Source organism: Symsagittifera roscoffensis, chromosome 6, assembly GCF_963678635.1.
Source record: "Symsagittifera roscoffensis chromosome 6, txSymRosc1.1, whole genome shotgun sequence".
Taxonomy (NCBI): domain Eukaryota; kingdom Metazoa; phylum Xenacoelomorpha; order Acoela; family Convolutidae; genus Symsagittifera; species Symsagittifera roscoffensis.
The window spans coordinates 41,999,159-42,018,161 of NC_087067.1; the positions used below are offsets into that span (position 1 = coordinate 41,999,159).

The 19,003-nt window shown below is 36.5% G+C and overlaps 3 protein-coding genes across 3 annotated transcripts in view; 2 read left to right on the forward strand and 1 right to left on the reverse strand.

Annotated features, from left to right (window-relative positions):
* LOC134847564 (uncharacterized) overlaps positions 1-7,367 on the reverse strand; it is a 318,779-nt gene extending 311,412 nt beyond the window's left edge. The window contains exon 1 of the mRNA XM_063864641.1: positions 7,347-7,367. The gene's annotated coding sequence lies outside the window, so the exon portion shown is untranslated. The remainder of the gene's footprint in view (positions 1-7,346) is intronic.
* LOC134847567 (casein kinase I-like) overlaps positions 1-19,003 on the forward strand; it is a 584,249-nt gene that overhangs the window by 280,313 nt on the left and 284,933 nt on the right. The gene's annotated exons all lie outside the window — the stretch shown is intronic.
* On the forward strand, positions 14,691-18,775 carry LOC134847842 (sodium-independent sulfate anion transporter-like). The gene has a single exon (XM_063865076.1). It carries the CDS (start codon positions 16,177-16,179, stop codon positions 18,424-18,426), a length of 2,250 nt encoding a protein of 749 aa, XP_063721146.1. The 5' UTR covers positions 14,691-16,176; the 3' UTR covers positions 18,427-18,775.

Below are 19,003 nucleotides of genomic sequence, written 5' to 3' on the forward strand. Positions count from 1 at the left end.
ATTGAAAAAACTCACCATGGAAAAAAAGATTACAAGTTCTTAGCGAAAAGGCCAGTTTTGATGGTAGAACCTTCCCGAAAGGGTAGCAACGGTTGATTAAAGCACTTTTACTTTAGTTTAAGCGATTAGGAAACTTCAAGTAACTTAAAAAAAGCGTAATAGGAAAGAAACGCTTGCTAACGGACACCTCCTATTTAGGGGGAGTTGCAAGTTAAGCAGCTGAGTTTGGATCCGCTTTGGTCAAAATCAAGAGCAACCCCTTCCCAATCAGCTGATTATACTCATTACAAAGAAGGCCCTTCCGTTTAGTTACGGTAAGTGCACAAGTTGGATAGGGCACTAACAGCGTTATAAAATTGCATGTATATCAGCTAGCTGTATCATTTTATCAATGCAGTCAAAAATCAGCATTAAAAGGATCGTCGTAATGTTAATTTATCTTAGCCGTCCTTCCTCTACAATAGCGGTAATGGATTTGTCAATAAAATGAACTTTGCGCACCGATCTGCACCCCCTTATACATAGTATAGAGCTCCTCAGGAGCGCGAAGCTTATTTTAGTTTTTTTGTACTTTATCGATTGTGGATAGCTTTCTTGTCTTTTTTCACTGAATTTTTCGGCTAATCGTTGCATCGTCCGCGGGGCTGTTGGAGCAGCGCTACCGGTTCATCCGAAAAATAACGGCCAGAAGCTAGTCTGCTCTAGGTTTAAAATTCTTTGTAATATTTGGAGTTCTTCAGCATTTCCTGATATTTATATGCGTCTTTATGCAGTTTTTGCGTAGTTTTGTCATGGGTGTTGAAAATTTTCACATCAAAAAACGCGGTTAAAATGTGAACCCCAGACTCCGTTTGCCTTAATGTCAAGTCGTGCATCATCTTCAATTGTAGTTGATTTGTTGACAAAGCTTTCGCCTCAATCTCGACGTCATGGCAAACCTCGTTCATGAGGTAGGCGAATGTGTCTCTGATTTCATTGTGTCTTATGTGTGTGTAACCGCCCTTTGCACCATGTAGCGCGCGTGTCAAGTTAAAATTAGCACCACATGTACATGTGAGTGGGGTATTGGTCGGTTCCCATCCGTATCTTAAGTAAATACCATCTCTGAATTCTGATTTAGTCAGGTTGAAGTTACATCTGTTCAGTGGTAAAGCGTTGAGCTAGTTAGAGGCTCCCTTTTCAGAGGCCAGTTCGGTTGCGTAATTATCTGTTTCCTTTAAGGAGTTCATGAGGTTTTTTTTTCTTTCGGTTTGTTCAATCCGTTTTCAATTTTTTGATTTTCGTACAAGTTTTTTTTGGCTGTGTTTTTGCTGTAACAGGATCTTGAGATTCCAGTACTAGTGATGTTTCCTTAGACCATTCTAGATAGTTTTCATAATCAGATGGCAGCTTGATGTTATGGCCGTCCATTTTTAGGGTTAAGGAAGATATCTCACGGAACTGGGGGTTCAAAGTGTCTTTACCGATTAAGTTAGGTATTAATTGTTCTTTGATAATCTTTTCACATACTTCTAAGTTTTCCATAGTGTTAGGCGTTCTCCTGGCAAGAAATGAAAATTTTTCTTGAGCTCCTTTAGTATAGCAGGCATAAACGTTTTGGGGAGAGGTTTTAGCGATTTTCGTTAATTTTTTCACAATTTTGATTTCCTCATTCTGTTGAAACGAGAGTAACTTTTTACATTCAGATTCTGTTCCTATAACTGAACCAAGCACTCGGGCTCCTGCCTTTATAGTGATTTCTGTATTTTTGAAGATTTTCTCAGCTTCACCGAGTTTTTCATCTTTGACAATGAGTTGGCATTTGGATGCTTTAACAAGGTAGCCAAAAAATTTACTTAGTGATACAATTTTATCAAGGACGGTTTGTAGATTGCTGAAAATAGCGACTGAGTTTCTGTCGTCTGCGTACCATTTCTGGGTTACGTTGTCTACTGATAAAAGTTTTATGAGGAGTATTATGGCTGGACCAAACATGGCCATTGCTAGTGGATAGTAGTTTTTTGTTAACGAACAGTTTGGATGGATTGGAGTAGGAGTTCTTAATCACGGTTAAAAGAGATGGGCAGGTATTTTCGATGTTTTTCAACGGGCAGGTTTTGGGCAGGTACTGGGCAGGTAATGGGCAGGTATTGGGCACCTATGGGCAAGTATTGTCTTTCCATTTAGCGAGTTGAAAGCGTTTTCGGCATCTATCAGTAAAACAGCATCGGCGGAGGTTTTGCTGTATTGATCTCTTAACATGTGGATTGCATATTCAATGCCACATTTTGTCCTAGACAGAAAGGATAGTTTGAACCGAGGGACATGAGTTCGTTTTTTAGGCATTTGGTTATTGTTCGTCTTATTATCCTACTCATAACTTCTCCTATGGCTATGGGTCTTACTCCTGGATTTTTATCCAGGGGTATTAACCTACATGCGTTATATGGTTCCGTAAGTTCTGGATTTAGTTCTTCGTTTGCCGATTTTTTGGGCAATTTTTGCAATTGTTTTTGAAATCTCAATAATTATTGCTCGAAGTGTGTTGAAGTTGTTCTCCATTCATTTGCATCAAGAGCAGATGGTCCATGAGATCCATGCGTTCTCATGGCTGCTTTCTTGATATGTTGACCGTTTATCTGATCAAATATCGATGGATGGAAGCGAATTGTTTCATTTGAGACTGGTGTACTATAGTTCTCTTCAATTGGTTCAGATGATGGGTGCTTCTCTATAAGAGTCTGTTCTACTGTCTTACCTTTGATGATCTCATCGAGCGAAAGAACGCTTTTGGATGGGTCCTTTAGTTTTGCAATTGCGCTTAATATTTCACCAGTATTCATTTTTTTATGGAACTGTTGTGCTTCAGTTTCTGTTTTTCTTCTACTTCCTTTTGTCAAGCGCATTCGGCTTCCTTTGGTTATATAGACCATCCAGGTCTCCGTCTTGCCAATGCTTAAGTCGCCTTGCTATTTTTTTGGATAATGATCCTTCATTTTCGGACTTCGTTTTGCACAGTAGTAAGTGTGGAAAGATCATTGCTACGTGCCTTGCGAAGGTATTTTTGATGTTTTCTATTAAGATGTTCAGAGGTCTATTGAGTGTTTCAATGAAATTATAACCAACCTTATTTTCCGATAAGATCATGAAGACTGGTTTCCAGTGGACCACTTCAGAGCATAATTTCCTTGAGGTTTCTATGAGTTCTGGACAGGGGTTTGACCATGGGTCTTGAGTTGCTCTGGTTTCTAGAGTGGAGGGTTCTCTTGAGTTTTGTGAGTGTGGGGCATTGGAAGGGTGAGGGTAAGTTTGGGGGAGTATGGTTGTAGCTAGGGTTGGGGAATTGCATTCATGAGTGTCGTTAGCTGAATGAAATTAGGAGGTGCAGCGATGACAGCTGAAATATTCATATAATCACTGCTGCGGGCTAGGCTGCTGCATTTTACATGCATGTAGCCTGGGAATGTAAAGCACCAAACACCTCCGCCTCGCAAGATGTTTCTACACAAATAAGGCAATTTCTTTGAGTAGCCATTTGAGGAAGGACGGCGGTGTCATTTTAGCGAGAGAATTTATAGATTATGGTTGCAAGAAAATTAGTAAAGAAATCATTACCGTAGAACGAGAAATTGATGCCTTTACGGCAGAACATTTGAGGCGTTAGATTTAGGTTGACGTTAGGTGAAACAATGAGTGTATGTTGGTGTACAAATCTGAAAAGGCACAAAAATGTGCGAAAACTTTTGTTTGAATTTACAATTTTACTGCATTCTCAATCTATTTATCAACTTAAACAACGCCTGATTATGAATAAAAAAATTTGGCTATTTATTTCAGTGTTATTGCAGTTCGGAATTGTTTTGGGGATGATAAGTGATTTGGGCTGAAACTTGTTAGTTACGAGGTTATTCAAGTTTTTCCACTGCTGTTCCAATTCTTGTGGATGCAGCCTGTTTTCATTGTATCCAGCAACTATTGTTACTGTATTTAGGTGCTTTGGTCTGTATTGTAAAACTGTTTCAAACAGATCATGAAGCGTTGCGCCGCGGTAGGAGTGAATTGTTGATTTTACTAGAGCTGGTTTGATATATTTGGTCCTTGAAGTCCCGATAACTAGTTTCTGTGAGAACTCAGGGATGCGTCTTGCCTGGAATTACGGCATCCACCTGAAACACAGACAACTGGGGCGAGAAAGGAAGCTCTTTGCGGGTGATTCATAAAACCAACAGGAATTTCCGAAACGTGGCTTAAAAAAGAAGATAGTGACAATTTATGGAATCAATTTATAGAACGCATGCGATGTTCAGATATGATAGGCAATCAGCGGTGAAAAAGAAAGGCGGTGGCGTTTTGTTATATATACTAGTCAAATTGGCTCCGAAACTGAGGCCTGATTTAAATTTATTTGATAAAGAAAAACATGAGTCAGTGTGGGTTGAGTGCAAATCTACATTTAACATTTCCAGTAAAGAAAAAATGTTAGTTAATTTGTGTTATAATCCAAGCAGATCAAACTTTATTAATTTTTTGGAACAATTAACGCTTAACATAGATAATGCATTTTCAGTTTCTGATAAAATTACGCTTCTGGGCGATTATAACATAAATTATCTGGATAGCAAAGAAAAAGAAAATTTAGATTCTATAATCATTCCATATGGATTGAAGGTTTTTTGTCCAAACGATGAGACCAGAATTAGTTCCTCAGCTAAAACTTATATCGACTACATTATCAGTGACTATGAAACAAACGGCATTGAATTTTGTTTTTAGATACAATCTATAAAACCGACCATTTTGCTTCATTTATTTTGACGGATATAAAATGCGGTAAAAGTTTACCGAGGATAATTTCGACTTTCAATAAGAAAAACTATCAGAAAAATGAATATTTGCAATACACTCTCCGCTCTTCCTTGGTATCTCTTATATCAATGTACGGACGCACAAAACATGTTCTCGACGATGATTTATTTAATTTCTAGTGCTCTTCAGCAACATGTTCCTATCGAAAAAAAATTTGTTCGTAATTTTAAACCAAAAATGTGTTGATATAGTTCGAAAAATCAATGTTAGAAAACCTCTCGCACCTTGTACCGTACCTGCTTGGGCAATCATTGACGGTCAATCAGTTATAGTTCCACATTTAACTTTTGTCATAAATACTTGCTTAGATGAGAACATTTTCCCGATCGAACTGAAAAAAGCACACGTAACCCCTTTGTTTAAGAAAAATGACCCAATGGATGCAAAAAATTATCGGTCAATATCAATAACTGGTGCTTTTTCTAAAATTTTTGAAAAAATTTTACATGCCCAAATAACAGAACATCTTGACAAATTTTAAATAATGACACCATTTCAATTCGGATTTCGCAAAAATATTTCAACACAAGATGCTCTTGTTTATGTGACAGAAAGTATTCGAAATCAAATAGATTCAAAAAAAAATTGTACATGCAGCTTTATTAGATCTGTCCAAGGCTTTTGATTATATTTCGCATGAAGTTTTAATTGAAAAAAGGCTTTCTCTCGGTTTTTCAAATGGAGCAAATGCTTTTATTGCTAGCTTCCTAAACAAACGTATTCAAAGAGTAAACGTCAATGGAATCTTTTCAGACTGGATTGAAATCAAACGAGGTGTACCACAAGGAACGGTACTTGGTCCGTTGTTGTTCAATTTATATGTTAATGACATATGACATACAAGAGCGATTATATGAAGGTTGTACTTTAGTTCAATATGCTGACGACTGTATGGTTTTTTTCTCTTCTATAATTTCTGAGAATGCTTTGAATCGATTGCAAAAATCACTCAATAATCTAACGGAATTTTTTGCAGAGAACCAATTGAATCTAAATGCATCTAAATCGGAATTTATAACATTTTGTCAAAAAAATGATAGCAAAAATGTAGATACTGATACAATAGTAATTAAAGGGCATTACTTTGCCAAAAAATTAGAATGCAAATATTTAGGCCTTATTCTTGATTCAAGTTTATCTTTTCATGCTCAAATCAAAACAATTCTTCAAAAAATGGCACAAGGAATTAAAACTATAGATACAATTGGACAACAACTGCCGACATTATCATTAGTTGCCTTGCTTCATTGTCTTTTATCACATTTAGATTATTCAGCAATATTTTTAAAACAAATTAATGCTACTTTGGTGTTATCTCTAGAGAAACAGTTGAACTGTGCGTTAAAAAGAACATATTTCAGATCGAAATTTAAATCTTCTTCCCTTCTTCGCATTAGCAAATCGTTCATTGGAATCGAGAAAAGAATTGAGTTAAAGTGTATAACATACTTATACCAATATCTTACAAACAAAAAAGAAGGCTTTTCAAAATACATTGAGACTACCGACTGCCAATTATAGCCTCAACAAAAGAACGAAACAAATTATTTTTGACAAACATTGTTCAACCGCTTCTCTACAAAAATCATTTTTTCATTTGACTTCTAAAAAATGGAATTCACTGCCCATAATTTTGCGCAATTTAGAAAAATCGAGAACAGGATTCAAGAAAAAATTGAAAGAATTTTACGTGAGTGAATAGAGAAACAATCCAAAATGTACAAATACAAATACGTGGCGTGATTTCCGTTTTTGCTAGTTCTATATATTTTAATTTAGTTTAATTTTCCAGACATTGTTTGAAAGAGAATCTGTATATACTCTGTATATACGCTGTATGTTTGGACTATCTATAAAATTGTTTGTAAATTTAAAATACCAGCTCGTTCTTAATTCTTAAAACTGAAGTTTTTTTAGTATCCGTAACTTCATATATTTTAATCAACCAATTTCTGAACTGTAACCGAACTTGTTTTGTTTTGTTTTGTTTATTGCTAGTTTTCTGATGTTGTGTTTTTGTTTGATGTAACCAACGAATTTTAACCAACTTTATTATTTACACTTTGCTATACTGATGCCTCGGCTTTTTACTGTATAGTAATTCAGGTGTTCTTTCTTCTTCTTCTTCTTCATGAATACTTTCAAGTAGTATTCAAAATTGGTTAGACAAGGGTGATGGAAGAAAAAAAGGAGTGGTACCACGTGACGTCGTTTTGGGGGTCGACTCACCGGCTTACTCCTTCTTGCGTCTAGTTACGCCAGGGAAACTTCACTCGCCTTTGGCTGGGACGGCGAGATTTGGTAAGATAAGTCTGTGAGGAAAGCCCAGCGCCTATTTAATAATAGGCGCTGGGCTATTATGTTACAACTTACATGGAACATCTTTTTATAATCTTTGATCATTTTGTACAGATAGTTTAGAATTTTTTAAACCTGAAGATGCACAAAAATGTGCGAAAACGTTTGTTTGAATTTACAATTTTAACGCATTCTCAAAAAACTTATTTAATAAGTTTATCACAACAATTAGGCTAATTTTTCGATTATACTCATTAGTAGTTTCAGGATGTATCCGGTGGGGTCCTAGTTACTCTACCCTATCTTCTTCTTCTTCTTCTTCTATTCGGAGGGCGAACACGAACAGTGCCGAAAAACTAATGTCGAAAAGTATGCCGATGTCGAATGAGTCTTTGAATGAACTAGTGTCGAATAGAACTGTTGATCCTACTAACATCGAATGAAATGATGTCGAATGAGTCTTTGAATGAACTGATGTCGAAAATTTGTTATCGAATTTGTCATTTTTGGTAAACAATGTAGAAAATAGGAAGGTTTTCGCCATTTCTATTTCTTAACAGAGCACCTTTTCAACTTACAAAGGTTCGTACAACAAGAAAGAAAAAAAGACGAACAGAACAACAGTGTCTCGGCCATTGAAACTGATGGAAGTGTAAACTGGAAGTGGCGATGATGTGCCAGTCGGTCATGTTCGGAAGTTTTGACCTTGAGAGAAGCAAAAAACACTTGATTTTGGAGTGAAATTTAATTTTTCAAAATTTCGAATGGAACCTGTCATGCACGATTTTCTCGCGATAACTGAAAATCAGAAAAGAGAAGTCAGAACGATCGAGTGACAATCGCGGGAAAGTTGCTAGAAAAATCAGTGGGAAATTTCTATTCGCAATTTCAGTAGCAATAATAATCGAGAGTAGAGCTGTCCCATCTGAAACAGAGACGAGCGCATTCCCACGAACTGGATTGTTGTGACTGGAGTACTATTATTAACTGGACCAGAGTGAACCATAGGTGGAAAGGTGGACAGCTAGAGTGTCCCAATGGTTCACGAGAACTCACAGTCTAGAGTAAAAAACTTGTTTTGTTATTGAAACTGACTAACATTAAACTCATCTTAGTTACTCTATTGATTCTTGAGTTGCTTACCGACTTATTTACTTCCTGGTTCTTGAGAGTGCTACAATGTGAGTACTAATTTAAATTTCTAGATTGTGTTTTATGATCGTTATGTTGAGGTAAGGCGAGTTTTAGGTTGATCCATCTGAAATGGATCAAAGTTCCACTGTCTAATAAAAAGTAACTTAACGGATTGTTCCAACCCGGTTTTTAACGGCGTTCATGTATTTTGGGTATCTAGAGACCTGAGTATGGGGACGTTATTAATTCTAGAGTGGGGGGATATTTTAGTAGTAGCCTTTAAGCTGTAACGGGTCGTAGTCTCATGTCACAAGCGAACCGAATTGGCTCCGACTGATTTGAGGTACAAAAACACAAGAGATAGTGTCCCTGACTCTTGAGCCAATGGTTATAGGGCCTATTTTTCTTAAGCCTCATGTGTGACTGCAGTAGACGAATGTTACATGACTTTGAGAATGTTCCATGTCGAATTCGGCTATATACATCTTCTGCAACATCCACCAGGGCAATTCATGTGTCAAACAAAAATGCCAGTCATGACCATGGGTTTTACTGATAAGACCGTAACACATCAAGTTGCATTGTAACTAAGTTAGAATTACTTTGGAAACCAAGAAAAAATATAGTTTTCATCGTGAGGTGTTTTGAACCGGTAGTTAGTTTGGTTCGTTTCGATTATATGAAAAAACGCTCGAAAAATCAATAAAGTCGAATCTGCAGATCGCTACGTTTAAATTCATTCTTGTCTTGTCTTGTTTCTTCGTGAAAAAGATAGGTTCCTTGTTTTCTACATTTAGGTCTTCCTTGTCCGCTATTGGTTGCTTTTTCGAGTTTTCGCCATTGTGTTTTCTACTAGTAGCTTGGAACCAAAAATTTTGCTCACATAAACTTTTCAAGGGCCTAATGCTGGTAAAACTGACTATAGGACCATGTCGCAATACTCGAGGTCTCGTTTGGGTAGGTTCTTGCAGGGAAAACTCTTGCGAAGGCCCTTCCCGTGAGTCCTGAGGTGAATGGAAGAATTGAATATGCTCGCTGAAGTTGTAATCGAAGTAATCAGTCACAATTTTCCGCAGAAGTAAAAAGGTGTTCAGTTGGATGTAATAAGCAACTGGAAGAATGTTTAGGAAGGTTAGAGCACTGGTGTAGCTCATGTGAGGGAGACACCAATTACAGAATTTTTCTGTACGTTCTCTAGAACTGATATGTTTATCTTAGATAAGGCGCAACAATTTGATCCAAACAGCAAGGATGGAGCAACCATGCTTTTGTAGAGGTTGAGTTTGCTGTAAACTGGCAGACTCGACGTGTTTCTTTTGAGCATGTGGAGAACTTTGATGGATTTTGCGGCAACTGCTTTGAAATGATTGTTCCATTTAAGATCGCTACGAACAAGAATACCAAGATCTTGTTGAACATCTGTTCGAGGAATCACTTCGCCGTTGAAGTTATATGCAGTATCGTTGTTTTTACCAAAATGGATGTGAGTACATTTTGCGACGTTGAAGGGCATTTTATTAGCAACACTCCAATTATAAATTAGAGAAAGTTCAGACTGGAAAGAAGTCGAACTATTAGTCCGAATAAACTTGGAGTCGTCAGCTAGTAAAAGAGGCTTCGAGTCAGCGCACGTTGATGGCAAGTCATTAATGAAAAACAAGAATAGTAAAGCTCCAAGTACTGATCCTTGCGGAACCCCGCTAGTTACTTCAATTGGGCCAGATATTTTGTCTCCTACTTTAATTCTCTGAGAGCGGTTGTTCAAATATGATTTGATCAATTTGAGAAATTTTCCACGTACACCATATTGAAAAAGTTTGAATATCCTTTTTATACTTCACTCTTCAATATCTAGAAATTTCGTAGGATTTTGACTGTATAATGTGATGAAGGATCTCGACCTTCTGATTACGATAAAAAATATATTTTTATTCAATACTTGAGAACTGCAATGTTTGAATATTACCATAAAATTTTTGCCCAAATATTGCTACACATTTTTTTTCATTATACCTGATGTTGACACTGCATAACCGTCACCAATAAATACAAGATTGCTGCCAATGAGTGAACTTGTTTTGAGCCGTTTACATTTACTGGCTACATTACTCATTGGATCAACAAATAACTTCGTGAGGTTACTTGAAAAACAATTTGAGTGAAGAATTTAGGCCTATCTGAGTTAAAAGTATTCAATTCGTCAAATAAGTAGCTTTGTCGTGCAGGAAAACTTGTTTTTATACAGCAACATAGTACTATATATTTTTTGAAAAATCGTTTTTATGAGAGCAGTGCGAAATGGGATTAGCATACAAGAAAATAGTATACGTCCGAGCGCTTTAACATACTTACATACTAATATTTATTCAATCAGATTTACCTAAAAGATAAACAGTGGCAGTGGTTTTGTTTTGTTTATGAAATTTACACAAACTTTATTTTTTCTCTTTGATTTTTATTGATTAAAGTGTTTATTTTTTACAAGGATAGCCCACAGTTGCACAATTTTTAAATGACTTAAGAACAATCGATGTGCTTTTCTTCATAAAAGACATTTATACGAAATTGCATTCATATTTTGTTAGTGTGGACTAAGCGTTGCCAATCCGTAATTACAAGGGGCTGATACGTGTTACATATTGCATATTTCACTGTGCATATTGTTTTATCTGATTACTTTTTGGGACCAAAAATAAATTGCATGATTCTTTCAGATCAATAAATAAATTGCAAGATTGTTTCAGATCTTGTTAATCTAAAATGGCCAAACGAACGAAGAAGGTTGGAATCGTCGGCAAGTACGGAACCCGTTATGGTGCGTCGCTGAGGAAGACCATTAAAAAAATTGAGATCTCGCAAAGAGCTAAGTACACTTGTACTTTTTGTGGCAGAGATGCAATGAGACGAAAAGTTGTCGGAGTATGGGACTGCAAAAGATGTGGCAAAAAAGTTGCTGGTGGTGCTTACACAGTGCGAACTAAGGCTGCAGAAACCGCAAGATCAACGATTAGGAGGTTGAGAGAGACCCTGGAGAGCTGAACTGGCCATTTCATGATCTGACGAAAGTCTTCATTCGAGTCGAAATTCTTCATTAGAGTGTGAAACGAGGGCAGACGTCCTCCTCGTATCCCTAATGTTGAAATAAATATTTCAATTCAAATGATATTTCGTCAATTTTTCTTTTTTAGCTATTACGAATATATCTTTAGAGTCGTAGTTAGGGAGTTCGAATGAGTTGTAGGGAGTTCGAATGAGTTGTAGGGAGTTCGAATGAGTTGTAGAGAGTTGGAAACTTCCTTTCGTGGGAGTTTTTGAAGACCAATAATGAAAGAGTTACTTATAAGCGAGGATATTTCACAAAATATTTACAATGTTAACTTCATTATCCTTGCGATTAACAATGGTGTTGCAATCTGGTACTAGCATTTTTCCGCGCAAACAATTTTGTTCACAGAATTCGCACATGAAAACCTTACATTGTATTGGTACGAACTATCTTTTTTTTCTAGGCTAAATCGCAAGTAAAAGTGTTTATTGAAAGTGTTCACTTTTACGGAAATTTCTGTGTAGCATTGGAAATTGCATAGCATCTGTTCTCTGCTTTATTTGTGGCCATTGTTTGGTATCAAATAAGCGTCCATGGCTGAGTTGTTAGCGCGTGGGATTATTTATGTTACCGATAATTCGGCCTTTGTTCTTTTTTTTGACAAAACGTATTTTGAAGTTTTCTGATTTTCTCTTTTTACAATTTTAATCATAATCATTCTTTTTTGTATCGCAAGTGGTACCGCGATTGATTTTAGTTAGTTTTTTTTACCCATAGTTTTTGAAGACCAATAATGAAAGAGTTACTTATAAGCGAGGATATTTCACAAAATATTTACAATGTTAACTTCATTATCCTTGCGATTAACAATGGTGTTGCAATCTGGTACTAGCATTTTTCCGCGCAAACAACTTTGTTCACAGAATTCGCACATGAAAACCTTGCATTGTATTGGTACGAACTATCTTTTTTTTTCTAGGCTAAATCGCAAGTAAAAGTGTTTATTGAAAGTGTTCACTTTTATGGAAATTGCAAGGGTTGTGCAACCGGGTAATAGACCTTTTTGCTGTAAGAGGTCGAATTCAATTCTGTGTGTTTGCTTTATCCTGTGTGATGCACACACATTCAATTATGTCGGCTTCTTTAAAAGTTTTTTTTTTTTTTTTACTTGCTAAAGTCTAAATCAACCTTACATACTCTCTTTTAAATAAGAAAAATTTTAAGTTTTCGGCTTTTTAGCTAGTTCATCAACTTTGGTCGAAACATTGTGTCTTTTGATTGTGACCGCCGGTGTTTATTTGTTATTAATGGAGTCGGTAACTTTTACTTTTGCGAGAGCAATAGTCTTGTAATCGGCAACCAAGCTTCCCTACCCCACAAACAAATTTTCTGACAAATCTGTTTAAAATTGAACTTGCTTTTTTATTAGTTCTTAGTAATTTGTAGGCTCCTTTACACTTGGTTTGACTTTGACTTAACGCGGTCGCCTTTGCAACCTAAAGTTTGGGGTTCGAGTCCCGGCTGGACATTGGTTTGTTGTAAGAAATTGAAATTTTTCTAGCGAGGAAACTGAACTGTCAGACTTGCTTTGTCTGCTGATGTTTTGTCGGCTTAGTTGCCACATCACAGATTTTAACTGTGCACTAACAAGTTTCATAGAAGCTCTGACTTTAATTCGATTTTAAGCATATTCAAATTTTTTTATCCATCTTTTTTCTATCTTTTCATCTATCATTTTTGTCTATCTTTTTTATCTATCTGTTTAACCATCTTTTTTATCTATATTTTTCTCTTACTTTTTTTAAGCTAACTTTTTATCCATATACTATTTAATTGAGCTAGGCATTTCCAGCCATGTTTAAGAGTTCCCTATGTTAACATGTTTAAGAATTTTACGTTATCTACTTGTTTCAGCATGAGTCTATATGTACATAGCTATGCTGTGTTTTTGTTCAAGCCCTATTGCTAACCTGCCATTTTTAAGCATATACAAATCTTTTTATCCATCTTTTTGTCTATCTTTTTTTCTTTCTTTTTGTTGTCTTTTTTTTCAAGATTTTCGGAAGATGCAGTGTTTTTGTGATTTGCTCCCGATTAAAACAAATGAATGAAAGATTTTCCTTATGTTTTATTCAGATTTTTACGTATTCGTTTTTAAGCTTACAAAAAACGTGAGCGACTTCTAGTTTCGGTTGTAGGTTTTAAGTCTTAGTTTTTCCAGTCGAATTATAATTTACCTATTTAACCACTTTCTCAAATTAGGTTAATTTTATTCATAAGTGTCACTCATAAATTGTTCTTGAATTGCAAGCAACTCTAAAGTCATATAATTTTCTTGGATTTTGGAAAGTTGCAGTTTCCTTACGTCCTTTGACTCTTTTCGAAATGTGTACTGGCTATTTTGATTCTGCGAATCGTTCGGAGATTCATTGTTCCGATCATTTGAAAAATGGGGAGGAACTTTGTTTTCGGGTGTGTTTTAGTTTTTTCTTTTAGTTTTTTTTTACCTCAAATAACTATTGGAATGGGTCGAGTGATATATATAATTTAAGTCCTTTCAATTGTGATTCGAACGCCAAAAAAACCGGTTTGAAATTTTTAATTTTTGGTCTAATTTCGAACTAATATGGTGTGAGTGTGTAGGCTTACAATAGCTTACTTTAAGCCATGAAAACTGAGTTGTACTCAAATAAAAGTAGTTTTTGGAGTTTATTTAACGCCATTTTGTAATCAAAGGTTAAAATTTTTAGCAACAATTTTTTTGTTTTCCCAGTCAATTTTCTTCCAAAACTTTTTTTCCGAATGGCCTTCTTACTATGACTGTCAAATATGTCTAAGTTCGTTTTTTTCGTCGGATTTTTTATCACCATTTTTTATCACAAATTTTTTTGTATTTTCCTAAGAATGGTCGGAACATTCCGTGCTACTTGCACAGTAACTGGCTATCATTGTTATTATATGATTTTCAAGTTTCAATTTGGACATTGATTTAAGTAATAGCGTTTGTTACGCTCATCAGGTTAAAGCTAATCCGAATACTATATGAGATCTGATTGCTGAGTTGCTAACAAACTTTTTCATTCTCATTGTTTTACACATGAAACCATCTTCTGGGATGATTTTCCAACTGAACCTTGCCCGTAATGTACCGACATACTTAATAGTTATCTAAAAAAAATGAACATGTTGGATGTAGCTACTGGGATATATAGTTCATGAGGCTTGCTTTCAATCCCTTTTAACCACGAAAACAACGACTTAAGATGTACATAGTACAAAAAATGAAAAGAAAAGATTTTCTTAACCTGATTTTTTTCTGCCATGATTTTTTTGGTCGGAAAACTCTGCCACTTGAACAGCCGTCGTTTTTTTTGTCACCATTTGTGGGATAAATTGGGCGGATAACATATTGTTCCTATGATGCAAATGTCAAACTTGGGTAAAACATGGACCGTTTGTTACGAGTTATCAAGAATGAGGTTAACCATTTTTTCAACTTTCTTTGTCTGGATATTGTTTTGCATTTCTTCATAATTTTCTATTTGTATAACAGCTTGTATTGATTATCGGCTATTTTAATTTCAGATAAATTGTAGATATAGACTTCATCCAATCACAACCCCACCATGTCCATACCTCAGTTTTTCAAGGTCACTTTAAATCACGTGCGACATATCGAGACCCTAATCTAGACATATCCTTTTAACCGTTATAGTTCATTGACAACGTCATAACCAGATAATTTTTGTTGTATTCATCGCTTTTTGTAATGAATGGGAATCGATCAGTTACAATTATCGGAGAAGTAGCTGAGCTGGTAGCAACAACATCATCTTGGAAGGAACACAAATTTGCCCCAGGTTGATAATCGACGGGGGTCAAGTAAACATCGCCATCGGCCACAAACACATCGGTTGTTAACTTGAAGTAAACAAGTTGTGAATATAGTTTCGAGGGCGATAAGAAAATAGCAGATTACTTTGGAACAACACGAGGCGAATTATGTTTATAAAAGAACAGTCAAGTTTGTTTTGGCTGAAGTTAAAGTTCTGCAGCGTATTCATCGCCTCTATTTGCAAAAATTGTTCCCGAAAACAGAAATTTGATTTTGACATGCGAAGTTAGAATTTGATCTTTAAAAGAGACTTTGTGTATAACTTATTGCTATTTGTTCGATTTTATTTGGGCAATCAAATCGTTAACATTGGGAAAGCAAATTTGTGAACGAATTCAATAGTTCGAAAATTCAGCTGGCTTTTAAAGCCCTTGAGTTAAACCAGGGACATTCCGAAAGCGTTAAGGTGAAACTTCATCTTAAATGTAATGCTTTAAGCACTCTTAGCTGAACATACAAACCAGATCAAATTTTGTAGTATATTGTGTAAATTTTAGAATGGAGTGGTTTTATTTGAGCTAAAACTTAATGGTTCGATAAGACCGCTTTCTATTTACTTTCAGCGACTATTTTTTCTTTTTATCCTCGGGCGTGCTACTTTGCTTTGGATAACCGCTCTTATTTTGAGCGAAGGGTCATCAATTTCTATACAACTGCGCTATCGGCGCAATTTTGATATTAACGATCCATTGTTTTATGTCACAAAATCTGCCCATTAATAAATTCGTGTTTCATCTCTGCATGAAAGTCGTGTGTTTGCAATATTGCAATACTTTGCAGAATTTTAATCTATTTTGAAGCATTATTGTAGTTCAAAAACTTTCATTTCTTGGAGCTGAGCTTTAACGTTACATATCTTCAAGTGTCTTATTCCGTTCTAGTTATCTTCCTTCCAGCTGCATCTCATTATCATCTTAATTAGTTCATAACTAGTCCTAACCAGAGTTATAACTATAGCATGACGGAGATCAAAGTGAATCAAAATGTTCACGCCATAACTGTAAATGACGAAGATGCGGAATTACTTAACCATCGGCTAACTGTTACTGACCAACACCTCCCCGATACATCTTCACGTCTGTTCGAACAGCCGACAGTCCACGACGACGAAAGTGACTTCATCTCAACGTGGCCGAAAAGATCGTCGGCATTGCTGGACAATGGGGATTTGAACGTCAGTGCGGGGTGTGTTGGCGCCTCTTTATGTAACTGTGTCGACAGTTTCTTCACTTTTAATCGACGCTTTCCTTGCTTTACGTGGTTGAAAACTTACTCCTGGTCCAAATTACTCCGCGACTTCATAGCGGGAATAACAGTGGCTTTAACTGTTGTGCCACAGGGAATAGCGTATGCCAAAGTTGCCGGTCTTCCTGCCGAGTACGGACTCTACTCTTCGTACATCGGTCCACTAGTGTACCTCATCTTCGGAACCGCCAAAGACATAACAATGGGGCCAACGGCTGTAATGTCCTTAATTGTGGCAGCATATACCAAAGGAAACTATCCTCAATATGCAGTGTTATTAACATTCTGCGCAGGTATAACCCAATTACTAATTGGAGTCTTACAACTTAGCATGTTAATTAATTTTGTGTCGCATCCTGTGATATCTGGCTTCACGTCTGGCGCAGCCTTAACCATAGCTTACGGACAAGTTGGTGCGTTGCTAGGCAACGATAAAATAGACGGAGATCATTTATACCAACAGGTGTACCAGACGTTCAGGTACATCAAGCACATCAATTGGTGGGACTTGAGTTTGGGAGTCATGTGTCTCGTCATCCTTCTGTTTTTGAGATATCTTAGAAGTGCGACGCTATTCAAAAACACAGGTGACTCGCCCTCGTATGTAATTAGGATAATAAGGAAAGTATTTTGGATCATCTGCATTGGTTCTAACGCAGTTGTAGTTCTGACTGCGTCTTTTGCTGTATACATTTGGTCAGTGGTCGGCGATCACCAGTTCTCGACTGTGGAGAAAATTGAAAACGCAGGCCAAGTTCCAATAGGGATGCCGCCTTTTGGGTTCGTAGACAAAGCCACGAACACTACAGTTTCACTTGTAGACATGGTAGTTGATATCAAGGCAGGGTTTCTGATAGTTCCGCTGTTGGGTATTCTGGAAAGTATTGCAATTGCGAAGTCCTTTGCTCGCAAAAACGACTACCGAATTGATACGACTCAAGAGCTTGTCGCGATTGGACTCGCAAATGTGGCGTCTTCGTTTTTCAACGCGTACCCAATAACTGGAAGTTTTTCCCGGACGGCCGTCAATTCACAGTGCAACGTTGCAACTCCGATGGGTGGTTTGTTCACATCGATAGTTGTCTTTTCAGCCTTACTTTTCCTATCTCCGTTATTCGAATACATTCCGGAAGCCTCACTTGCTGCCTTAATCATTTCAAGTATTATCTTCAATTTTGATTACAAAATTATAACTCATTTGTTCAAAACAAAAAAGACAGATTTCCTAACAGTGGTGCTAACAATTCTCATGTGCTGTTTAACCTCCGCCGAATATGGTATTATATCTGGGATTGTATTTTCATTGCTAATGAGTCTGTGTCCAATGGCAAGTCCAAGAATACGTCTGGACCGATTCCGCGAAGGAGCTCTGGTGATAGCCAGATTCGACCACGGTCTAAATTTCCCCTCAGCTGAAGTGATAGTTGACACATTCTCAGAACACTTCGAGCAAATTGAGAAAAAGAAAGTTGTCGGTCAGAATACCGTCGACCCCAAATGTTGCATCATAGATCTAGACCGGGTTTGGCAAATTGACCAGTCAGTTTGTGTTAGCCTTGCCACCGTGAAGAGTTTTCTAGAGAAGAAAGGAGTTAAAGTCTTTCTAATACGAGCCTGTCCAGGAGTGTTATCTACCTTGGACCGATCACGTTGTAACGATGAAATGCCGCCAAGTTGGGACCATTTCGCCTCTTTGGAAGAAGCAGTTTCGGTGTTCACCGGTGAACATCTACTGAATGGTGTGAATAATAATAACAACTCGTTTCAAGATTCTACCGGGCATCAGATGGATGAGGTAAAAGTGACAAATCATCGTGACAGTCTTGCCAAAGAAGTCGATTTGAAAAACGTGGACGCGGGAGGCGATAAAAGTAATGGAAGTAATGCGAGTTTCCTGGCGAACGGTAGTAGTAGTAAAGTCCTGGGGAATTCGCCTGCTAGTCCTAGTAGCACGGAATCGTGAATTTGATGGATGTATTTTGCAATGGTGCTGGTAATTCAATTCACACAGTATTTTGTAAATGCATTCATCTACTTTGGCATCAAATGTCATCTTATAAATCTATAGTGTAAACAGATTATCAATTTATTATCAATCAGGAATTCCAACAACTCTGAGAAAAATATGTCATAAAAATAATTGCCTGAATATCAACAAATAACACATGATACTACGGCTCAAGAGCCTGAAAACAACAATTTTTTTTTGAATTGAAGCAAGGATAGCTGATTACTGTGCAAGTAGCAAAGAATGTTCCGACCGTAGTCTTTAAAAATATTAAGAAAAATTTTTTTTCCTGCGTGGTGTGATAAAAGGATCTGACGCTACACTAATATTTCGACATATTCGACAGTCATAGTTATTTAGCTAACAAAACAACAGAGTTTGAAGAAAAATGACTCGAAAAACAAATATCATTCAAAAAAAATTTTAAAAATAAATATTTTCAAGTTTTTCATTCTAAAAATGGCATTAAAAATCTCTGAAAACTATTTTTACTCGAGAAAAATTAAAATTAAGCATAAATAAGCTATTGTAA